Here is a 25444-nt window from a genome sequence, read left to right as displayed (position 1 = left end):
TCGTAACACAAAGGCGGGACACAAAATACACTGAATTAAGGGGGCGCGTACAGGTTACATGGCACTCGTTACTCGGGTAACGTAAGTTAGCAATACAAAATACGGGATACAAAAATACACTGAATTAAGGGGGTGCGCACAAGTTACGTGGCACTCGTTACTCGGGTAACGTACGTTAGCAATACAAAACACGGGATACAAAAATACACTGGATTAAGGGGGCGCGCACAAGTTACGTGGCACTCGTTACTCGGGTAACGTAAGTTAGCAGTACAAAATACGGGATACAAAAATACACTGAATTAAGGGGCGGGCGATTGGAGACGGCCAATCCCGTATGCAAATGTCTCGGCGCGGGTGTTGTGCCCACTGTGGTGAAACACGCACCGCAATTAAGTTTGTCCAAGTTCCCTTGCGGGTTTGTGGTCAGCGCCGTGCGCGTGACCTTAAATAAAGTTCTGTACGTTGCGGGAGACGGCCCGTGCCGTATGCTGAAGAGCAGCCCCGCTGACCAAGTGTGGTGCGGGGTGTCCTTAAGTTGATGCGGCCGGATTAGGTCCGGGACCGAAAAAAGGGACCGGGTACTCACGGAGAGGTTAAGTAATAAAAGGGGTTTGGTTAATTAGTGACTATATTTACCGGACGTTACTTTCAATGTAGACAAAGGATGTTGCCTCTCCGTGGGACGTAGGTCCGCCCCGGTCCATGAGCTGCGCTGAACTGCCGAACTGGCATGGCGTCCGAGGGAGGCTCGGCCTCTCTCGCGCCAGGCGTGACCTCATTACGCTAGACTCCAAACGGGTGTGTCTGGAAGAGATTTTATTGTCGCTAAAATCCTCATTTAATGTTTCAGGAGGAATGGGTACGGTTCTTCTCTTGTCTACTCAGGTTTCCGCGGCTTTGTCTTTAATTGCTGTTCGGGTCGCCTGACTCGGGTGGGCCATGGCCAGGGGTGTGTTCCGTTAGCGGGAGCGTATACTGGCGGGTGCAGGTCGGGCTCTGGGGTGGTCGTCGGCCAGACGACGTCAACGTCATACGTAAGTACTGTGGGGAGTTTATGTGAATTTACGTCGGCGCTTCACGCCCCAACCTAGCCTACCGGCTACATAGTTTTGGCCCGCACGGGGCAGCCAGCAGGCGACGCGTGCCATCGAACATAATAACGATTCAGTCCCTGGGACACATCTAGACGTCACGTCGAGTCGCCGGAGACACGGGCCTACGTGTCGCTAGCCCAGTTTATTAAGTGTAATGTATTAGTGAAATAGTTGTTCGTCCAAGTGTTATCTGTCACGTCAGGGTTTATGTATCATCGTCGTACGGCATTGAGCCGCCAAACATAATAACGATTCAGTCCCTGGGACACATCTAGACATCACGTAGAGTCGCCGGAGACACGGGTATACGTGTTGCTAGTCCAGTTTATTAAGAGCTAGGTAATAGTGAAGTGTATTGTTCGTCAAGATATCGTGCGCCATGTCAGAGTGTATTTTGTAACTTTCGCATCACGTGTACAAGTCCGCCCCTCACGCGCATTAAAATCGTGAGCCGCCACTGAGGAAGTGAGCTGCGCGTGTGACTAGTCGCGTCGGGCAAACCGTTACGGCCAGAACGGGCAGCACCATGTATTGGGCTGTGCTGTATTAAATTCACCAACTAAACTTTGTGTTATTCTTCAGGCGTCCCGAGTGGCCATAACAGCTCGGGGGGCCCTACTGCGTTAACCCCTACCTCTAGCCACAAGGCCGAACCTTCCCTTAGATCACGAACCCGAACAAAATCACGTCTAAATAGTCAGAGGTAGCGTGGACGGCGCCAAAATGGCGCCCGACTAGTGTGGCTTTCATTTTCTAAAAAATTAACTTTCAAATTTTTTTTTTCAAATTTTTCAAATTTTTTGTTTCAAATTAGTGTACCAGTAAGGGCTCGCGTAGGAATAAAGGAATCGCGCGGAAATGGACGCGACGCGCAGACAGCCAAAGGAGCGGGCACCTGGTGATAGGTGCGCGTCGAGTTACGCGCCAGGCGCGATAACGGCTGTGAAAGCGGAAGTCCGCGCGCCTCACACAGGGATCGGGTGGCGCAGCTGCGCAGCTGCTACGCACATGAACATGAGTCGTGACGGAGCCGCGAGCAAGTATTATGGAGCAACGTCACAAGTCACCATGGGTCACTAGAAATGAACGACTTCCAGGAGGCCTATGAGGCATGGGCAAGCGAGGGCTACCCATGCCCAGGGTACAACTGGGAGTACGAGACCAGGTCGAATGGAAGGAGGACGACACCGCAGCAGACACCGAGGGGCCGGAAATAATCCGGACACCGCTACGACAGCACATACCGCAGCCCGCATCGCCGCTGCCACACGCGGACAACCACCACGCCGCGGTAACAGCCATGACGCCGCCCGCATCACTGACAACCCAGACGTCCGTCCTCAACAGGACGCCGCCTCCGACGCCGCCCCCGCTTATGGGGTGGAGACGACTTCACCGCAGATGGAAGACGTCACACCCGTCCAGCCACTGAGGTACAATTGGCACGCGGAGACCGGGTGGACATGTCAGGCCGACTCAAACACGCCACCTCCGGCATCACCGACGACGCCGCCCCCAGCCGCTGAGAAAGCGACTTGCGCGGCCGTGCACACCGACACAGCCACAAAGAGATGCAGCCTGGCAGGCAGCCAGGTCGCCGATCATACGCAGCGTAACTGCGGATCCACCACGCCACCTCCGGCACCACCGAAGCCGCCCCCAGCCGCTGAGAAAGCGACTGGCGCGGCCGTGCACACCGACACAGCCACAGGGAGATGCAGCCTGGCAGGCAGCCAGGTCGCCGATCACACGCAGCATCACTGCGGATCCACCATGCCACCTCCGGCACCACCGCCGCCGCCCCCAGCTGCTGAGAAAGCGACTGGCGCGGCCGTGCACACCGAGACAGCCACAGGGAGATGCAGCCTGGCAGGCAGCCAGGTCGCCGATCACACGCAGCGTCACTACGGATCCACCACGCCACCTCCGGCACCACCGACGATGCCGCCTCCAGCCACTGGGAGAGTGACTGGCACGGCCGCACGTCTCAAAGCGGTGACATCGCGACCCAGCCCGGGAGACAACCAGGTTGCCGACGTCATACCACAATGCACAGGGGGCGTGTCACCTCCGCCCGCCACGCACGTCACAGAGGGCGTGTCACTTCTTCCCGCCGTGCACGTCACAGTGGGCGTTTCACCTCCGCCCGCCGCGCACGTCAAAGTGGGCGTGTCTCCTCCGCCCGCCACGCACATCAAAGTGTGCGTGTTACCTCCGCCCGCCGCACACGTCAAAGTGGGCGTGTTTCCTCCGCCCGCCGCGCACATCAAAGTGGGCGTGTCTCCTCCACACGCCGCGCACATCAAAGTGGGTGTGTCTCCTCCGCCCGCCGCGCACATCAAAGTGGGCGTGTCACCTCCGCCCGCCGAGCACGTCAAAGTGGGCATGTCTCATCCGCCCGCCGCGCACATCAAAGTAGGCGTGTCTCCTCCGCCCGCCACGCACGTCACAGAGGGCGTGTCACTTCCGCCCGCCGCGCACATCACCAAGGGCGCGCCGCTGAAGGTGCTGCACCACCGTCGCCTGCCACGCGCGCCACCATGGGAGCGCCGCCGCCTGCCACTGAAGGCACCGCGACGCCGCCGCCGCCCACCTCGGCCGCCGATGACGCTGACCCACAGGTACCCGACGCCGCCCCATGGACAGCCGCCCCGGGTGTACCAGGTCAGTGTGCCGGCGTATCTTAAATGTGTGTGTGTGTAGTGAGGCGTTGATGCACATAGCGGTCTCAGAAAAGGGGGGGGGCATTTGACGCCGACCGCCAATGCTCCTCTGTCGCATAGACCGCTATGCCTCATCAACGTCTCGCAAAAGCGTGTGCACCGAACGCGCCCGTGCGCACAGCAAAGTGTAGTTCGTGCGACGAGGCGAACGCCATGCAACGAGTGCTACGCTGGCGGAAGGATCCGGCCGGGTGTGGCATATCCCTCCGCCGCACTACAAACAATTATTATAATTATGTTTTCCACAGGTTTTTATTAAAACATTATTTTCATTAATTAATAATTCAGTACTTGCAAAATCATGTTTCACTGTGCGATTTGTCCCGAACGTGGCCGGTTCAGTTTCCCGCGAAATTCACACGTTTCCGCGGGAGGGCTGGCGGGGGAGGGGGGTCGTGCGCGGCGACACCGGCAGTGTCCTTTGAGAACTCAACCAGGCCGGCAGCCTGCGCGCAACGCGGAACCTTCAACCTTTGCTTTCACCGACATGTAGTTTTCAATAGTGTAATTTCTTTTCAACCTTTCACGTACAGTTCCGCGGTCGGCCTAAATTTACCATGAGGTACTTAACTTAATTAAATCAGTGCTCCAAGATGAGTGTTCTACGTCATACGTAAGTACTGTGGGGAATTTATGTGAATTTACGTCGGCGCTTCACGCCCCAACCTAGCCTACCGGCTACATAGTTTTGGCCCGCACGGGGTAGCCAGCAGGCGACGCGTGCCATCGAACATAATAACGATTCAGTCCCTGGGACACATCTAGACGTCACGTAGAGTCGCCGGAGACACGGGCCTACGTGTCGCTAGCCCAGTTTATTAAGTGTAATGTATTAGTGAAATAGTTGTTCGTCCAAGTGTTATCTGTCACGTCAGGGTTTATGTATCATCGTCGTACGGCATTGAGCCGCCAAACATAATAACGATTCAGTCCCTGGGACACATCTAGACATCACGTAGAGTCGCCGGAGACACGGGCCTATGTGTTGCTAGCCCAGTTTAATAAGAGCTAGGTAATAGTGAAGTGTATTGTTCGTCAAGATATTGTGCGCCATGTCAGAGTGTATTTTGTAACTTTCGCATCACGTGTACAAGTCCGCCCCTCACGCATATTAAAATCGTGAGCCGCCACTGAGGAAGTGAGCTGCGCGTGTGACTAGTCGCGTCGGGCAAACCGTTACGGCCAGAACGGGCAGCACCATGTATTGGGCTGTGCTGTATTAAATTCACCAACTAAACTTTGTGTTATTCTTCAGGCATCCCGAGTGGCCATAACAGCTCGGGGGGCCCTACTGCGTTAACCCCTACCTCTAGCCACAAGGCCGAACCTTCCCTGAGATCACGAACCCGAACAAAATCACGTCTAAATAGTCAGAGGTAGCGGGGACGGCGTCAGGTTCCTCTTGCCATCGACACTGAACACCCCTGTGTAGGCCAGGCCAGCACCAGCCTCGTCTACCGCAGTCCAGGTAGACGTGACCATGTCAGCACAGCACCTCCAGTATCCTGGTGACTGCCCGATCCAGCGACTGTCCTGTCACACCCCGCGCATCTGCCATCACTGGTCGGTGCGCGCTTCAAGCGGAGAGAACCTGTCTTATAGCCTTTTAGTACTGTAGCCTCCTAGTCTATTAGCCATATAGCTGCTAAGCCTAAGACATTTTGGAGCCAATAACTATTGGAGCCAAAAGACTGATGGAGAAAATGACTCTTGGAGTCAACAACTGTTGGAGGCATTATATCCTATCGTAAATTGATGATCGCATCCTACTGATTGGAATTTTTGCACAATGTAAGTCTCTTTCTTTAAATGTGCGTAGACTAGACTGTATTGTCGAATATTACTGCTGAGAATGTATCCTTTTCGTAAAATGTGCTTCCTTTTTGGTTGGATTTACACTCAAAATGTGTGTCCTTTTTGTTGATTGTGCTTCCTTTTTGTCGAATATGCTTCCGAATGTGCTTCCTTTTCTTGAATGTTCTTCCTTTTCGTTTATTGTGCTTCCAATTGTGCTTCCTTTTCGTTGATTGTACTTTCGAATGTGCTTCCTTTTGTTTGATTTTGCTTCCTCTTTGTCGAATGTACTTCCGATTCTGCTTCTTTTTTAAATGTTGTTTTGACTAACATATTATTTTACCGGTTGTGTGTATATAAGCGAGTCCCAGACAAAAGGACTTTCAGTTTGTTACTGGCTGCTGCGGTGTAAGGATTACCTAGTTTGCGACATCTAGTTCATAAGTCACGTTATTACTTGTTCTTTTGAACCCGATGGCATCTCTACCGTCTTTAACGTTGAACACGATGGAAGTTGTACCAACGACTACGGGAACCCTGAGGTCAGCGTCGACGATGATGGAGCAGATCCCGTTGGCAGCGACGACGTCAACACAGGAGGAGACTTCAACAGTCGTGGTACCACCAGCAGAAGAGAGCTCAACGACTTCAGCGCTGGCTGCACAGGAAACCTCGACGGACGCTGTTTCGTCCTCGATGGAGACTCCAATGGTTGGCGAATCGACAACAACTAACAACATCGATGTTGTTACTGCGACAAGATTTTCTCAAACATCAGCAATGCTCGTCGACACAATAAGAGAGAATGTGCTAAGAATCCTTCTCGCAAAATGTTTGGTTGTGAGAAATGTCATAAGCAGTTTGCCAGAAAAGATAATACGAAAACGCACATGAAGACATGCAGAGGTTGTGCTGTAGACAGAAAATAAAGGCTTCTCTGCAACAGCGATTAATTGATTCGCTTAAGTGTACAACGGGAGTTGGTACAACTGCAGAAACATCATCATCTGGTTCGGGTCTGAAAGGTTCGTCTTCATCAACTAGGCATCCTTGCAGCTACTGTGATATGTCGTTCGCATTTTCCCATGATGCACGAAGATATGAGAGGACAAATGTGTAAAGAATCCTTTTCGTACGAAGTTTCTCTGCGATGAATGCCATGTTTGGTTTACATGTATTGGCAGTTTGCGACGGCATGCGAAAAAATGTAAAGGTGAAGTCCGTGTGCTTACTGCTAAACTATCAGCAGACATTTAGACTACTCGGTTTAGGTTGGAGACTCAGGAGCGTACAAGCACAAAAAACAGACGTTCAGCCTGCCGTCGTCCGGGGACTCGGGTTCGAGACCCGGTGTGGTTCCTAGCGGGAAAGGCTGTTCTCAATGGAATGTCTCTGGGTGGGCACCAGACTAGTTCTGTTCCTAGTCGAGAGATGGGTCGTGGGGGCGGTTGCCCCTGCGTGGCCCACTAGGACCGTCGGCGGTGTTGCGTGGGATAGGAAGGATCCCCTACTTGGTGGTGGTTGGGGTTTTGTATGACTGATTAATTAGGCGCTGAATTAATGCGGTAAATGGCGTGCGCCATTTATTCGTGCGACTGTGGGTTTGGCGTAATACAGTGGGTTACACACCACGTCGTACAGAAGCTGACGTCAAGGTTAGACCGGGTACGCACGGAGAGCTTAATAAAAAAGGTTTCGGTGACGTGACTATATTTACCAGGAGTTACTTCAGTGCAGACAAAGGATGATGTCTCTCCGTGGGACGTGCGTCCGCCCCGGTCCACGAGTCGCGCTGTACTGGTGTGGTGTCATGGCGTCCGGCCGAGGCTCGGTGTCCTCTCGCGCCGGGGTTGACCTCATTACGTTATTTTCCAAATTAACAATTTAACAAGAGATTTTAAGAGCGCTAAATTCTTTCATTAATTATTCAAGCTAAATTTAAATTACACATCCCTTCTACGATTTAGATTTAGCATGTTTACGGATTATGTTTTTGAACTGTAAGTCACACGAGAGACTGTTCGTCTTTTGCCGGACCGCTCTGGTGGGGAGTAAAAACCCAACATAGGGAGGTATTAATTATGTCACCTGAAACACCTAATTAATACAGGTAGAAGGCCGCCAGGGGGACACTCGCACACATACTGACACATTTTCACACGTGAGTGCCCGGGCACTCCTACGTCGCATTTTCATTGGGAGAACGTTTAACTTATACGCAATGTTGTTTTTATTCTGCGTGTGATTTATCAGAGGGATTAACTGTAGTGTCGGTCTGGTTATTATGGGTGGCCGGATTCTACCTTGTCTACCGGTGGCTCGCCTGTCTCGGGTGGACCATGGCTAGGGGCGCGTTCCGTTAGCGGGGTTGAATACTGGCGGTTGCAGGTCGGGCGTTAGGGTGGCCTTCGGTCGGACGACGTCAAGCCACCAATTGCATTGAGGCCTGGACATGAAACTAAATCCAAGACTCTACTCAGTGCATTACAGGTGAACGATAATGTGTTCTACTTCGCACAATCTGCATTTCGTGGAACACTGAAAGAGTACTATTATCTAAATAGGAGAAAGGCGTACAAATTGACATAGGCGGGTAAAATGGCACACTCACTTTTCACCAAAACCAAAAGACAAATTAGTTCCGAAAATGATGTGTAGATGGCTGCTTAGTTATTCGTAGCAACCTGTCACGTCGCCAGTGGCATCCGTAAGGCTGCGTGACGACTTGTTTGTTTGATTTTTGCAGTCACGAGTTTTACTCAGATGGACTCTGTTTCTCTGTTAAAGTAAGTATTTTTACACTTTGACTTGAGCTCATTGTAAACTTACTAAATAACTCCGAAAATGTATTGAAATCTCAAAATTCATGTGATAATTTTTTATTTATTATTTTATAATGTTTGAGGTATAAAGGCGGACAAAATGACATACCTCTTATTCGGGTAAAATGGCATAGTATGTCGTTTGACCCACCTATTTTCTCGCCGGCCAATGTGTGGTTCATGAGAAGTGTAGTTAAGGACCCCTGTCAATACTCTCGATGGGGTTCCTGGCTCGTGAAAAATGTCTTAGGGCGAGCGACTATACGTGCCAGACAGCCCTGGAACATTATAATGGGGCATGACTGGAGCTGCTAACCTAAGCTGAGCTCTGGGAAGTGGGCTGCTCTGGGAGGACGCTGAGAAAAGCACTCTCGGTCACGAAGCCGGACACTGTTACTTGTTACGTTCATGGTCTGAGGCAGGAAGAAAAAAGCTTTCTTATACTTGCCTGGCGAAATCACATCAGGGTATCAATTGCGGCGCTGGGAAAGTGTAGCGGCACTCTAGTAGTAAAGATTTCATCAGGATGAACAATGGGCTAACAAAGTTTATATTAGGGAATTTAGGTGAAAAATAAATTTGTCTCAAATATTTAAATTTTGCGGCAAAAATCTTAAGTTAGAAGTTGTATTACGAGAAACCAGTCTTAGGAATTAAATTACAAGCAATAAAACAATATTTTTTCCCATTTTATAAATTATTTTTTTAAATCGTATATACAAGCAGTGAAAACAAGTCATTATATTATGAAGCCACTTTCCCTCTGTTCTTTGAGTATGGATGGAGGCTACTTCGTGGATGGGCGAAGAGTTTCCTGCCCCAAGCGAAGCCAGCAGCAATCTCAGATGATCGACAATATGATAGGATAGTCCCATTATATCTCTTCTGCTGCCATAATCTTTCTGGAATGTTTATCATTAAAATTTTTATGATATCTGAAGTCTTCTGTTTTCAAAGTCACTGTGGGCCTCGTCTCAGTGATTATCACAAGCTTGATCAGAATAATATATTTTATCGCAACATTTCAATGTTTTGGTCTCGTGCTTTATCGCACTCTTTGATTGTGTAAGCTTAAGGTACTTCATCACAGTCTTCGATCTTGTCAGCCTCAGATGCTTCATCGCAGTTTTTGATCATGTTATCCTTAGGTGCGTATCTTTCTTGTTAGCTTCAACTGTTTGTATTTTGTTCACAATTTTGTGAAGGAAAATTGAATTTGGTTTAAATATTTTTTTCATTTCCCATGGAGATGCTATTTTCTTAGTTATTTTTATATTTTAAATAATTAAGGAGATCTGGGATGGTGTTGTTAGCATTAGCATTTAACTTTCTTCGAGATCGTAATAGCCATTTAATATTTTGTTCTCCTTCTTCCTTGATGTCGTAGACCCGTCTTAGTTATCAGTAGTAAGCTTAGTTGTAAATATCTTATTCAAAACAATATCTTCAACCAAAGAATTTATTACACTAACTGCAACTAAATGGTTTTTGGCAAGGACCTAAAATACACTCAGTCCTCACATGACGTAAAAGTATTTTTTCTAATGAAAAACTCCTTGCAGCAGAATTTATACATGTGTGCTTTTGATAGCGCTACAGGCATGGATCCGGGTCCCATTGCAACGAATACCACATGCAAACTGAGTTTTATATTGAAACTATTACTTAAATAGAAGTTTTAATATTTTAACAGAGAGAGTTAATTTAACTCATACAACTTACTGGAAGTAGATTCTATTCTTGCCAACATATGTCGCCACATGCTGTGTTGAAATCAATATTATTTATTTTTTATGTGGGATGTGTTTGATGCTCTCATGGTCGCAAGAAAATGAGGGCTTCGCTGAGCTGAGTAGGAAGTTGTTCTTGCATGATAGAGTTTCTCAGTAGTCGACTCAGTAATGTATCCTATTTCGTTTGAATTTCATATGATAAAAAATATTGTGAGAGCTGATTTGGTAACAGGACTTCGTCAATTAAACGAAACCCTGAACACAATTGCATTTCTTATTTCGAAAAAAATGTTTTATGTAGCGACTTTTTCTTATAAATAACCTAAAGCATATGGAGAGCGCCTGCTCTATACTTGTCAGACGCACACAGAGAAAACAATCAGTCTTCAAAATCATGTTCAGTGAATGTTACATTTAGTTGATTAATATATATATATAGCATTCCTTGCATACCATAGATCTGTTACAAATATGCATATTCATATAATGTATGTAGCCATGCTAGGCATATATGAAAGCATACACTGAACCGCCGGCCTCGGCTACACTGTTCGACAGACAGCCTGGCCTCAACACACACTGGCCGCGCCACGCGAGCCCTGGAGTCGGTGTGTGGAGCATGGCACCGGTCCGCCATCTCATGGCGGCCATCTTGGACAACCGGGACCTCAGACCATCATAATGACATTGTCCTTCAAAAATTGCCAAAAAAATGACAAAAATGATTCCAAATTCCTCAAAATTTGCAAACAAATTGCGAATTTTGTGCAAATTTTGAGAAATTAAAGTCATTATTTTTGAAGGTCAAGGTAAAAGGTTAAGGTAATCAAAGATGGCCAGCGTGGCATCACAATCCAAGATGGCGGACTGGCACCATGCTTTTCACTCCGACTCCAGGGTTCGGACGAGCCTATATACTATTAATATATAATAATTACTAAAATGTCTATGTTTACCCCCAAAAAATATTATATAAATATAAAACTTAACCATGAAATAGTTACCGAAAAATTGACCAAACTTGAACTGAAATAAATCATCTCTTTCTCCGAACTTCCAGCTCATTCCAGAGTTTTCCAAAGTCATTGCCAACTTTAGATATTAGAGTGAAATTGACCGTAAGTAAATAAAATTAACTTATTAACAAATGAAGTGAGTAAACTAAAATATAAACATTATTAACTGAAATTAAAATTGCCAAAATAATTATAAAATAAGTGCTTTAATTAAGAAATAAAATACAGTTGCAAGTCCATGAAAGAGAGCATTCATGACGTAGAATAGTCTGTAAATGATGATGTTTGAAAAATCTGTCGCGAAGAGGAAGAATACCAGGGAAAAACTAGTGGATGGGCACTTAGTCACGTTGACCTTTTGCAACTGAGAACAAACAGACTGAACACTGAAAAATTAAAATGTATTATTTCTCGTATATGTGTACTTGTAGTAGAGTAGATTTAATGTAATGCATTTTATTTATAAAAATCAGTTTTTTCTTGCACCTGTCACTTTGATATTAAATTGATGTGATATTTTTTTTGCTATTGACCAATGATCGAAATAAGCACTGTAATCGACCGAGCCAATCAGTAAATTAAATGGTTTTTTTTTTTTGAGTAACAGGCGATTTGCCTAACGGCGGTTTGCCTAAACATGAATTCGTTATGGCGATTTGCCTAAAGTCATTTCGCCTAAAGGCGTTTTGCCTAACGGCGATTTGCCTAATGGCGTTTTGCCTAACGGCGATTTGCCTAAAGGCGATTCTCCTAACGGTGTTTTCCCTAACGGAGTTCTGCCTGACGGCGATTTGCCTAACCTAACCTAACCTAACCTAGCCTAACCTAACCTAAGCTAAGCTAAGCTAAGCTAACCTAACCTAACCTAAGCTAACCTAACCTAACCTGACACAACCTAACCTAAGCTAATCTAACCTAAGCTAACCTAACCTAAACTTACCTAACCTAATGGCGTTTTGCCTATCAGCAGTTTGCCTAACGGCGATTTACCTAACAGTGTTTTGTTTAATGGCGATTTGCCTAATGGCGTTTAGCCTAACGGCGATTTGCCTAACGGCATTTTGCCTAACGGCGTTTTACCTTAACGGTGTTTTGCCTAAAATTAGGCAAAACGCCTTTAGGGAAAACGACACATGCCCATTTTTTGATGATTTTGGAATTTTTCCCGAATTTTTAGCTTAATATTTACAATTTTTTAAAATGGCGGCCAAGATGGCTGACAATATGTTGGATATTTTGGCAGCTGATGGTCTGGTTATTATTACTACCATTGTACGCTAGTTGGTAAAAATTAAACTAATATGTGGCAGCGCCCTCTAGCAGACGAATACATCATGGTGGATAAAATATAGCAGATACAAGATGGTGAATACAAGATGACTGCCATGACATCATACTGGTTGATGTAATATATTCCTTGGCTGACATGACATCACTTTTTCAAAAAGGCAGAAGGTTCTAGCATTAAAAATGGTGTGGCATGTTTTTATCAACATTGTATTAAAATTGTAACTTATTTTTTAAAATATATAAATTACATGTATACTCTCGCTGGTAATCTAAGCGAGGACTAAAAATTTGAAGAAAAAATATATTTTTTAATGTTTTTGAAATTAGTTCAGAATTTTTTGCCCAAAAATTAAAGAATTTAAAGTTTACAGTAAAGACGGTTTAGGTTATAAACTGTGATGGGGCTTTAGATGAATACTGCCCCTCTCTGAGGAATATTGCCCCTCTCCTAGGAAATGTGACCTGTCCCTATTTTTTTGGAAAACGGGAAATTTTCCCGGAAAAAAATAGAAATTTTTCCAGAAAAAAGGATATTTTTTAAATCAATTTTGAGGATATTTTTTACTAATTTTCAAGGTATTTTGTGAATATTTGACACCAAGTTAGCCGCCATGACGTCATGTTGGTCGGTCATTGAACCCTTCTACAATCCACACTCCGACTCCAGTTTCCGGACATACCAAGCTATGCTATTAAGTATATAAATATCTTCTATGTATAAAATAATAAAATAATTGATGGGCTGATTGCTTCCAGATCGCGGAGGAGGAAATGTCATCTCTGGATGACGACTGCGAAGCCTTCAGTCTGCTGAAGGCTTCCTGGAAGTACCAGGCAAGGCAGTTCTTCCAGAACAGCACACTGCATGGGGTCCGGTACATCAGGCAGGAATGCCGACCCTTCTATGAAAGGTCTGTGAAGATATACATTTACTAATATTTCCTTCTGTGGAACGCATATAAATTATTCATATTTCGTTGTTCCGTTCACTGTAAAAAATAATATTTACACTTTCAGCATTTGTTTTTTGTTATTATTATTATTATTCGACAAGTAATTCGGAAAAACAATTACATTTTGGGTACTTTTACACATTTCTACTGCAAAGTAACCATTATGTCGTGTAATTTTACAGCACATGTAGGTTTATATTCTAAAAATTCATCATTAAAGTAAAAATACTGTTTCCGTCTAAATTAACCATTTTTATAATAGTTTTTGACGTGACATCTAATAAATCGATGAACGCCGACTGCACGCACGGAAAAGTGTCCCGTAATGCACATTGTCCCACTACGGATGTGTCCTGTTATGCTCATTGTACGCATGCGTGGCATCTCTCTTCCACTCGATTGGAACAACCATCGATTTGACTTTTCAATCATATTTTCGTCGTTTGAATTATTAATATTATGTAATTTAACGATCGTCCACCGATTTTCAGCACAATCGGTAGGTACAGTTATTTAAAAGTAATGTTGAATATTCAAATACGTTTTAAAACTTCCACAACACAAATCAAATTTTTTTTATATATATATATATAACATCTGAAACAATAGTTTCAATATGGCCTCGTGGCCGTGCGGCTAGCATAGCTGACTGCCAACTCAAAGGTTGACGGAACGAATCCCGGTGCTGCAATATTTTTTTTGTACTTGTAAAAATAAATACAGTGTGCGTGACACTTCAAAAGTAATAAATATATTTGAATTAATGAATGCAAATAAAATTAAATTGTAGATTTCATTTCACTCCTTCTTTGTATCCATACAAAATAGTGATAATTCAATAAAAATGATTCCTTTTTATTCATAAAAGTATGCAGAGGTAGATTTTATCATACAAAAGATAGAAAAATTAAACAAAATTCTTCCTCAAAGAATATAATATTTTTAATGCCTAAATGTTTTGGTTGCGAAAACCTATTACGACTCAGTCTCAGGCCGAATATGATATTTCATTTTCTTCTGGATCAATCATTTCATCCATGTTTTGTTATGACGTCACGTTAAACTATCGTCCGTAAACCGACTTTACAGACAACCAATTTTTAATACCCATAATATCATTGTAAAATTACATAAATTTAAAGAAAAATAACACATTGAGTTGTGATAGTAATATACCATCATGGTTAGTGTAATTTTCCATAAACAGCGCATCTTTAAACACAATCAACAACTGTAAATACACTCAATTGAATTCAGGAGGGCCTATCAGCCAACATTCCTTGTGTAATTTTTACACGACATCGAATAATTATACATCTAATGTAGGTAAAATTCTTCAAAATTAACCTTGATAAAGACCCTTAGTTGCAGTGTAAATCAACGATTCTTCTGTTGGTTTAACACCCAAAATGTAGCAGTAAAATTACACTTACGTGACGCAAAATAACCCTTGGGATGTGATAATAATACAATAACCTGGAGGTTTATTCTGTGTTTATCGTTTATTCTATGGTAAACTTTCGATATAGATTCCGACTTCTGCTCGCTCGCTGATCGGAACAAATCAGTTTCACCGACATGTGTTTGAAATTCTATTCGAAGTGCTCTATCGGTACTAGGGTCGCTCTCTCGGCAATGTTCGACTCTAGCGACTCCACACCTCTTCTCATCTGCACCTCCTCCCAGACATTCCAGACGAACAACACGGCGACATTAAACAGCCATTAAATATTCACAGTTCATCACCAAATCGTAGCTTTTATTTTAACTCTACGCTTACAAAAAGTCAGATACTAGAAAAATGTTAAACATCATATTTTGTTTGTAATACAGTGTTACAAAATGGTGTTCGTCTTACGAAAATTCATGTGTAATTTACAGAAGAAACATCAAGCTAAATTAAATTTAACACCCGCGGAAAAAGTATTACAAGATACGAGAAGATCTTCCCAGCTGCTGATGTCATTGGGTGAAGCCATCCACGCGATGATAGAACGAGAATTGTCCAACCGTATGATAGTTTAGAAATTTCGTAGAGTAGGTAACACAATAATTTCTGTAGAGGACGAAAACTGGAACAGGAACTATATATGCAGATCAAAGGCGGTCCACCATCTAATAGAAATAGCTATCCTCTAAGACATTCCCTTCTAGATTCAAAATGACTGTCACCAAGCTTTAGTGACCTATGAAAACAAAAGGTACAGAATTTGTGACGAGCCAGGTCATTCCCGGACAGACTGCCATAAAGTGAAAGGCTTGAGGTCTTGGCAACTGCAGCACGACAGGATGACAGTGTGTGGGAAGCTAGCAAACACCTACCATCTCGTGGCGGGAAGCCCATGTCATGAAATTGTTTATAGTCCAATGATACAGCATGTAGCAGCAATGGAAGAAGAAAATATCCATTAATGTCAGGTTTGCCAGGTGCTGCAAAGAACAAGGTTAGCACAGAGATGAAGGGACACTTCGACTGGAGCATCGACACGAAGGAAGACACGCCAACAACAAGCATGGAAACAACGCAATAACAAGGATCAAGAGTGGAGGGGGGCTTTGTGCACCAAAAAAGTGCTGAAGCCTCAGCAAGTGTCGAAGCAGCGCCTGGTCGGCAGGTCACAGAGAATGTCCACAGGTGTTGAGAGTGTTCACACATGTTAAGAATGGCCTCACAAGTTGCGTTTAGCCACATGTTATGATAGTGCCCACATGTGTTGAGAGTGTCAACATTGGTTAAAAGTGTCCACATATGTTGTAAGTGTCCACATGTGTTGAGTGTACACACCTATTAAGAGTGTCCATGTGTGTTAAGAGTGTTTACATGTGTTGAAAGTGGCCACATGTGTTAATATGTCTACATGTTTTGAGTGCCCACATGTGTTAAGAGTGTACACATGTGTTGATATTGTCCACAAGTGATGAGAGTGTCCACACATGTTGAAAATGTCTCTTCTGTTGAGACTGTACAAGTGTGTTGAGAGTGTCTACACATATTAAGATTATCTATATATATAATGTCAACATTTGTTGATAGAGTCTGTATGTGTTAAGTGTACATACATTTGAAAATGAACACACAAGTTGAGAGTTGTCACATGTTATGAAAGTGTCCATATGTGTTGAGAGTGTACACATGTGTTGAGTGTCCACACGTGTAGAGAGTGTCCACATGTGTAGAGAGTGTCTACACACCGAGCAGGACGTGTCCGCCTAGATTTCCCGAGCGGGAAGTGGCCGGCCTGCTATCGCCGCATCCATGGCGAGGACATCCAGCAATGACTCATCCTCGCAGAACAGACGTAGTTCCAGAACAACAGCATCTGGAAATATTCAAGAAACACTCGAAGATAATTTCAAAGATGAGCGACAAGAATATGGAGCCACCTGTAGCAATACATCAGGTTCCGTCACATGTGGCATCGTCAGTGGAGAAAGCTGAGGTGTCAAAACTTAGTAATCAAAGCTTGCGCTTAGCAGAAATTATGACATGCCTACCCCTTAATCCCTTCGCAGGACGGAGGCATCTGTGAATGCTATGTCGAGAGGCTGAGTCTCCCATACCAGCATCGAAACCACCCAAGCAGGCAGGTAAGGCACATATCCGAACCTCTTCCACCTCTAGGACTCCTCGGTCACCCAGAGAGCCCGTGGTCCGGCCTCTACTAGCTCCCCAGGCAGTGCCGGAGCGGGCACTCGGGCTGCCTCGTAAAGCTACGAGCGACCACTTTGAAACCAGTGCGAGTCCTGCACCACACCTCAGGGAGAGTTACCCCAGTCAGTGACTGGCAGTCCCAAACTACTGTCTATATTGTTCATGGCACTAGGGATTTTCCATCCTGTTAGCCCGCAAGCTAGCGAGGTAACTGTCCCAGAGCCGACTGCAGGTTCACCTCGGGGACCGGAGACCCACAGGACCAGCCCCTCGGATATCCCAACGCCTCTGGCTCCCCGGGGCTTAAAGCTTCTGCGGCCCGCTCACAGCCGCTTTCGAGTCACAAGCCTTGCTCAGGGCCGAGGACTACAGGTAGTGCTGCGCGACAGAGTCCACGGCCGAGGGTCCGGCAGAGAGACCCTCCGGTAAGGTTTCGGAACCATCAGCAGTTGCTCTCTTGCCTACAGCCGAGCATGTAGAGGGCCGAGGACTACAGGTAGTGCTGCGCGACAGAGTCCACGGCCGAGGGTCCGGCAGAGAGACCCTCCGGTAAGGTTTCAGAACCATCAGCAGTTGCCCTCTTGCCTACAGCCGAGCATGTAGAGGGCCGAGGACTACAGGTAGTGCTGCGCGACAGAGTCCACGGCCGAGGGTCCGGCAGAGAGACCCTCCGGTAAGGTTTCAGAACCATCAGCAGTTGCCCTCTTTCCTACAGCCGAGCATGTAGAGGGCCGAGGACTACAGGTACTGCTGCGCGACAGAGTCCACGGCCGAGGGTCCGGCAGAGAGACCCTCCGGTAAGGTTTCAGAACCATCAGCAGTTGCCCTCTTTCCTACAGCCGAGCATGTAGAGGGCCGAGGACTACAGGTAGTGCTGCGCGACAGAGTCCACGGCCGAGGGTCTGGCAGTGAGACCCTCCGGTAAGGTTTCAGAACCATCAGCAGTTGCCCTCTTGCCTACAGCCGAGCATGTAGAGGGCCGAGGACTACAGGTAGTGCTGCGCGACAGAGTCCACGGCCGAGGGTCTGGCAGTGAGACCCTCCGGTAAGGTTTCAGAACCATCAGCAGTTGCCCTCTTTCCTACAGCCGAGCATGTAGAGGGCCGAGGACTACAGGTACTGCTGCGCGACAGAGTCCACGGCCGAGGGTCTGGCAGTGAGACCCTCCGGTAAGGTTTCAGAACCATCAGCAGTTGCCCTCTTGCCTACAGCCGAGCATGTAGAGGGCCGAGGACTACAGGTAGTGCTGCGCGACAGAGTCTACGGCCGAGGGTCCGGCAGAGAGACCCTCCGGTAAGGTTTCAGAACCATCAGCAGTTGCCCTCTTGCCTACAGCCGAGCATGTAGAGGGCTGAGGACTCCCTGGTATAGCCCACTTTAGTACTGGGGACAGCAGAGAGGTCAATCCGAAGGCCAGCCCGGACCCAGCAGCGAGGGCACAAGCGACCTCAACGCCAGATGGCGGCGTGCCGGGCGCGAGCCACTGCCAGCCACCTGAAGTCATCCCAGGCAACACCGCAGCAACCAGGAAATACAAGCGAGTGATACCTGTCAGTGGAGACCTCGTGCGAGGCGGCTGGAAGCACTGGAAACAGCGTAACAAGCATTAGGAAAGTGCAAAACCTTAAATGTAATATTTAAATAAAATAATAATATAGTAGCAATTCATAGTATATGAATCCTTAACATATTATGTGTGTCCACAAGTGCAACAGTAGCTTAAATTGAAATCATCATGAACCAGAATGCGATCGACATATTGCTTGCAGAAGATATTATTCCACAACGATAATATGTATGCAACTATTGCTCAACCTGCAATTTTTACGAGACCATGTTTCGAAATATAAAATAAGTCATCTAATAGTTGTATAATACCTGGATATTTACAACAACAGTATATAAATGTAGGTCCGTCGCCTGTTGGAAAGTGGATGGGACAAATGACCAACTGCCATATAAGGCTGTGATGTCACTATCACCACCTTCGACCTTGCTCTTGAACTTTGACTTTGACTTGGCTGCCATATTGGATGATCTTGAGCCCAACCACCATCTGGAATTTCGCCATCTTAGATTCCATAAATTGGTTTTCTAAAACCTTCCACCATCTTGATTATGCAAGCTTGGGTTAAGACATCACAGCCGCCATTTGGTTTTTGTCTAATGGAGATCACCATCAAATATTATGATATCACAGCCACCACATTTTTTTTCCTAGATGTCGTCATGTTACATCACAATTCAAAATGGCAGATTTTGAATCGACAGAAAGATCTACTGTAACGAAAAGTGCAACGTTTGAGAGTGAGGCACTCAGTGATGATGCCGCTGTAACAAAAAGTGCAAATTTCGGAAGTGGGGTGCTCGAGTTCAAGATGGTGGAAAATTAACAAATTCGAAATGGCGGAATGTAATATGGTGGCCGAGGTCAAGGTCTAGGTCTGAAAAGGAAAATTTTAATTTTTCAGATTTTTTGAAAGATTTTTGCATAATTTATTCCTTAACCGCTGGAAATTTTGGCGAATCTCTGAGAATATTTGGCTAATTTCGGCCAATGTTTAGCAATTTTTTTTTGGAAATTTTGAAGGTCAAGGTTATCCAATATGGCCGCCGTAACTTTACAATCCAAGATGGTGACTGACAATCTTCAATGCTTACCTGTACCCTGCCGCAGGAAGAATATTTATATACAACTTGTATAATGCTTGTATAATATATCATATGAAATCCAAATACGTTTTTGTTAATACATAGCGTGTAGTACGATAGGTTAGATATAACACATCATTTGCAAGTACTGAATGACTCTTTTCTTTTAAATCTATCTATATATATAAAAATGAAACCCGTTTTCCTTGGTCACTGCATCACGCGTGAACGGCTGGACCGATTTCACTAATTTTTTTTTTGTTGTGTTTGCTATGGTCAGGAGAAGGTTCTTATGAAAGAAAAAATTAAGAAAATTGTGCGGAAAATTAGAAAATTTAAGAATAATGAATTCCTATTTCCCTTGGTAACGCCATCACGCGTAAATGACTGAACCGATTTCACTAATTCTTTTTTTGTTGTGTTTGTTATTGTCACGAGAAGGTTCTTATGAAAGAAAAAATTTCACGGAAAATTAGAAAATTTAAGAATACTGAACCACCATATATAAAATTATTTCCAAACTAACCCAACACTTTGTACAATATAAATATTTTTAAAGTAACCTTATGACGTTTGACATAGAATTGACAGAATGTTTGCTGCAAATATCTTCAAAGAGGATGTAAAGAAACTGTATCGTTTAGGAAATATTTATCAACATTAACGTTTTACTACATATTGTACCGGTACATTCGGTACAGAGCTGCTGGCGCAGGCTATTCTGGCTGTGTACATTCTGCCTAGGCCATTGTCATGCCATAATTCGTTATTACTGTGTTGAAGTTTAAAAATAGAAAAACAAATCAATACATTATGTAAACATTTTCTATGTTTGTTTTTGTGTGATATACTTGCTTATAAAGAAGAATACAACCGTTTTCTTTAATTTACAGTTGAATTTTCATTTTTGAACTTTTTTAATGTAACTTTATGTCGTTTGACATATAATTGTTTTAAAGAGCGGCTTGCATTTGCAATGTCAATAAATAAATCGCAAGGGCAGTCGCTAAGTGTATGTGGCATCAACCTAGAAAATCCATGTTTTTTACATGGCCAATTATATGTCACCTGTTCCCGTGTCGGAAAACCATCAACATTATTTATTTACGCGCCAGAACATAAAACTAAAAATATAGTTTATCAAAAAGCATTAGAGTAGAGAGAAGCAGTGAGGGGTACAGAGACTATTAGTTGATTTATAGAGCGCGCGTGGTATTGAGCTCATTGTTTACTTAAAAATGCCAAGTTGTTCAATAGCAATTTGTAAAAACATTAGTGGAATTATTGAATCCTATGGAATAAACACTATTTTGACAATATATATTTTGTTTTTTATTTAATTAAATTAGTAAGGTCCTTTTCAGTTATAGTGATACCAGGGAATTATGGATTCATTTTTATATGGAGGATATTATAGATTCCAGTTCAAATTAAATAGGTACTCATACCTAAAATAGGTCAGCTATACAAAATAAAGTAGTGCATCATTGCTACGCTAAGGCGGTACGAAGTTCGCCGGGTCAGCTAGTGATCTATATATCCACAATCCTAATCTGTATAACGTGAACCAAATGTGCTGTATATTCATGACCGTCTCGACGTGTTGGCTCGCAGGTTCATGTGGTTCTGCTTCACGCTGACGGGCGCCATCTCCACGCTCATCATCATAGCCTCGGTGTGGAACAAGTTCCAGACCAACCCCACAATCACGGGCCTGGACACAGACTTCCACAACTGGGACGTCATGTTCCCCGCTGTCTGGCTGTGTCCGCTCGACTCGTTCAACGAGTCTCAAGCTGACAAATTCATTCACACGTAAGGCAAATACAATTATATTTATTCACAAGTTTATATAAAAACAAATGACTCCATTATTTTTAACCAAATTGTTTTGCCAGTATTACTGACAGACGTGGTTAAATGTAGGAACCTAATTTAATTTCTATCCTCGGAGAAACAATTTATTTAGGAAGAAATTAATCTTTCTGGATTGGGAACTTGTAGTGGTTTTTTAGTGAAATCACGCAACACAAAAGTGTAACATCACACGCACAGTAATAAAAGAATTTGAGAATTTAGAATAGCTGCAAAATCCAGAACAGTAAACTCCACCATAAGATGTCCACCATTTTTTTTCTTCATTCCAAGAAACATCACTTCATATTCTAGCATTTTCTTGGTCATGACACTATTGTCATTACTATCGTTAGGCATATTTTCATGATTCATTTTTATTAATTAAAATTTTCTTATGGCTTATTTTTTAGAAGATCTAATAATGTTTTTGGTATATGTTATTCGAAGTTGTAGTTAGTGTAGTTGGGATTAGGGAAAGTCGATAACAGAATTGATTGTGCTGGTTGCAAAGGCCACAGCACTCGGCTATCCTGTGATCTGGAGCATCTCACTACCTGGCTGGATGCATGCCGTGTCTCTAGAAGGCGATAGAGACAGAGCTATTTCTGTGCTCAAGAAACTTTAGGGTGAGCGGGAGGCACGTGTTTGGCAAGGAATCCGGTGTTCTTGGACAGAGATAGTGACAGAGATAGTGTTGTGTTGAGGAACTACAGGTGGAGTGTCGTTCTTGGGCAGCGAATTTTTGGTCTCTGGATGGTGAAAGTGACAGCATTAATTAGTGCTGAGGAAACTACAGTGTGAGGTGGAGGTGCTTTTTTATGGCAAGTAATGATGTTTCTCTGGATGGCGATAGAAACAGAGCTTTTACTGTGATAGGGAATGCACAAGATAGGGTGAAGGTGTGTGGATGGGACAGGAATGATAAGTATCTGTATGGCGATAGAGACAGAGGTAGTGCTTTTCTAGGAAAATACAGAGTAGGTGCATTTTTATGCAGAAAATACTGTGTCTCTGGACGGTGATAGAGACAGATCTGGTGCTGTTTTGAGGAAACAACCGGTTGAGGAGGAGTTGCGTGATTGTAAAGGAATGCTGTGTCTCTAGATGGTGGTAGGGACAGAGCTACTGCTGTGCTGAGAAAACATAGGGTGAGGTGGAAACGTGTGGTTGGGATGGGAATTATGTGTATCTGGATGACAATAAAGACAGAGCTAGCATTGAGCCAGAAAAAAATACAGGGTGAGGAGGAGGATCATGTTTGACAGGGAATGCTGTGTCTGTAGACTGCGATAGAGTGAACACTAGTAATGTGCTAAGGAAATAACAGGGTGAAGTTTCTGGCAGTGGTGACTGAGTTAGTGTTGTGTTGAGGAACTACAGAGTGAGGTGGAAGATCGTTCTTGATAAGCGAATTTTGTGTCTCTGTATGATGATAGCGACAGAGGTAAGTAGTGCTGAGGAAACTACAGTGTGAAATGGAGGTGCATATTTGGGCAAAAATGCTGTGACTCTAGACAGCGATATAGATAGAGTTAGTGCTCTACTGAGAAATACAGAGTAAGGGTTAGCAAGTGTTACGACTTGGAATACTAATTCTGGACAGAGATAGAAACACTGCAAATCCTATGCAGGGAAATTTTCAGGATGAGGTGTTGTTGCATGGTTGGGCAAGGAATACTGTGACTCCTGATGGCGATAGAGACATAGCTAATCATGTGCTGTGGAAACTAGAGTGTGGGCTCTAGGCAAATGGTTGGTTATGGAATGCTGTGTATCGGGATGGCAATAGAAACAGAGCTGATGATGTTCTTAGAAAACTATAGTGTGAGGTGAAGATGCGTGGTTGGCAGGGAATGCAGTGTCTCTAAACGGCGATAGAGAGAGCTAGAGCTGAGTTGTTGGAATTATAGTATGAGGTGAAGGTGTGATTTTGGACAGGGAATGCTGTGACTATGGATGGCGATATAAAAAGAGCTTGTGATGTACTCATGGAACTTTTGGGTAAGGTGGGGACAAGTGTTTTGGAAGGGAATGCTGGGTCTCTGGATTGTGTTAGAGACAGAGTTATTGCTGTGCTGAGGAAACTACAGAATGAAGAGTTAACGTGTGTTTGGCTACAGAAATATTGTGTCTCCTGATGGTGATAGAGACTGAGTTACTTCTGTGCTGAGGAAACTACAGGCTAAGGGGGAGATCGAATGGTTGGGCAGGAATTCTGTATCTCTCGCCACTGATATAAACAGAACAAATGCTGTACTGAAGAACTAGAGGACAAGGTGGTATTTTCTAGTTGGGCAGGGATATCTGATTCTCTGGACATCGTTAGAGGCAGAGCTAGCGCTCTGCTGAGGAAAAACAGGTTGAGGTGGAGGCTAGTGGTAAGGCAGGGAATCATGTGTCTGGAAGGCGATAGAAATGGAGCAAATGTAGTGCTGAAGATATAAAGAGTGTGGTTGAGGTGAGTGTTTGTGCTAAGAATACTATGTATCGATATCGAGAGATCCTGAGCTAGTGCTCTTCTGAGGAAATTACATGGAAATGTGGAGGCACATAGTTCTGCAAGTAATGTTGTGTCTCTTGATGATGATAGACAGATCTAATGATTTGTTTAAGGAAACTACAGGTGAGGTGGAAATGCATGATTGGGCAGGAAAGCAGTGTCTCTGGATGGTGATATAGACAGAACTAGTATTGTGTTGAATAGCTGTAAGGTGAGGTGGAGGGTCGTTTTTGGTTAGCAAAAGGTTTATTTCTGAATTCAAAATGTCGGAATGTTATAGTATCCAAAATTGCTACAATTGTCATTATAGGTCAAGTTCATTTAGGTTAAGGCCTCCAAACTTCAAGGTCATTAAAATAGGATAGTAGCTTTTAATTTTTATCATCACTTCGACTTCGGTTTCATGGAGAACCGAAGTTTACTACTAACTACAACAGTATAAACTTTGTTTTTTCATGTTTTGAATAATTATAATGTTGACATCTATAAGTCTATCTTTTATTCATTTTTATTATGTAATTTAAAATTCTTTTAGCTTCTTTGGAAACTGTAACTATAAAAAGTTATTCTGCATGTTTATAAAAGCAAGTACCAATATTAAAGTGTCTTGTTAACCCGATTTGTCATACATTCAGGTCAAGGTGATTTCGCTTGGACCGAACATTCCAGCTACCCGCCAATACGTGTGATTTACTTATCTACTCTTTGTTGTTCAGGATGTGGCCAGAGACAGAAGAAGAATCGAAGAAGTACAGACACGTCGCGCAGGTGTTGGCTAACTTGTCATTCACCAATCTGTACAGCATTCGCGATGTTCCGCCAGACGTAGCGACGAAGAAAAAAGAAATGAAAAGATTATTAAAGCAGGTAGGCCCAAGTTTATTTAGAAGCTTTTAGTTTTTGTTACAAATAATTTAAAATTTTAATTTATTTTACTCTTGCCTTATATTATTTATCATATTTACTATACTGTCAATAACTGTCTTTAGCCAATCAATCATACAATAATAATTATTCTTTTGTGTATATTTAAGCATATTTTTGGTCACGGCTATAGATGCCATTGAGAGTGGACATCGTTGCCATCTCTTGATAGCTATTGATGTTGTTCAATAGTTTTAGCATGTATTATATCTTCAAGGAAGGCTGAGCGAATAACTTCGGATCAGGTGAAGTATAAACTGTATATACAGCGCAAACGTCAGATACATTCCCGGCTCTGTCTGCATCAGAGGAGAACATATAGGAGTTTATGATTTTGGATATAAGCTGGTTGCTCCGTCCTTTTGGTTTTAATTTCGGCTCATGATAGCAGAGCCTTTCGACCTGGAGGGGTGGACGGTGAATGTGAATAA

At 44.0% G+C, this 25444-nt stretch overlaps 1 protein-coding gene across 1 annotated transcript in view; it reads left to right on the top strand.

The window, feature by feature from the left end:
* The window catches only part of LOC134535628 (sodium channel protein Nach-like), a 180817-nt gene that overhangs the window by 48074 nt on the left and 107299 nt on the right, over positions 1–25444 (top strand). Inside the window, exons 2-4 of the mRNA XM_063374806.1 lie at positions 13232–13386; positions 21347–21547; positions 24806–24956. Of these exons, the coding sequence (XP_063230876.1) occupies positions 13232–13386; positions 21347–21547; positions 24806–24956 (507 nt within the window). The remainder of the gene's footprint in view (positions 1–13231; positions 13387–21346; positions 21548–24805; positions 24957–25444) is intronic.

Source organism: Bacillus rossius, chromosome 10 (assembly GCF_032445375.1).
Source record: "Bacillus rossius redtenbacheri isolate Brsri chromosome 10, Brsri_v3, whole genome shotgun sequence".
NCBI classification, from domain to species: Eukaryota; Metazoa; Arthropoda; class Insecta; order Phasmatodea; family Bacillidae; genus Bacillus; species Bacillus rossius.
This window is presented reverse-complemented; position numbering and strand designations above follow the sequence as displayed.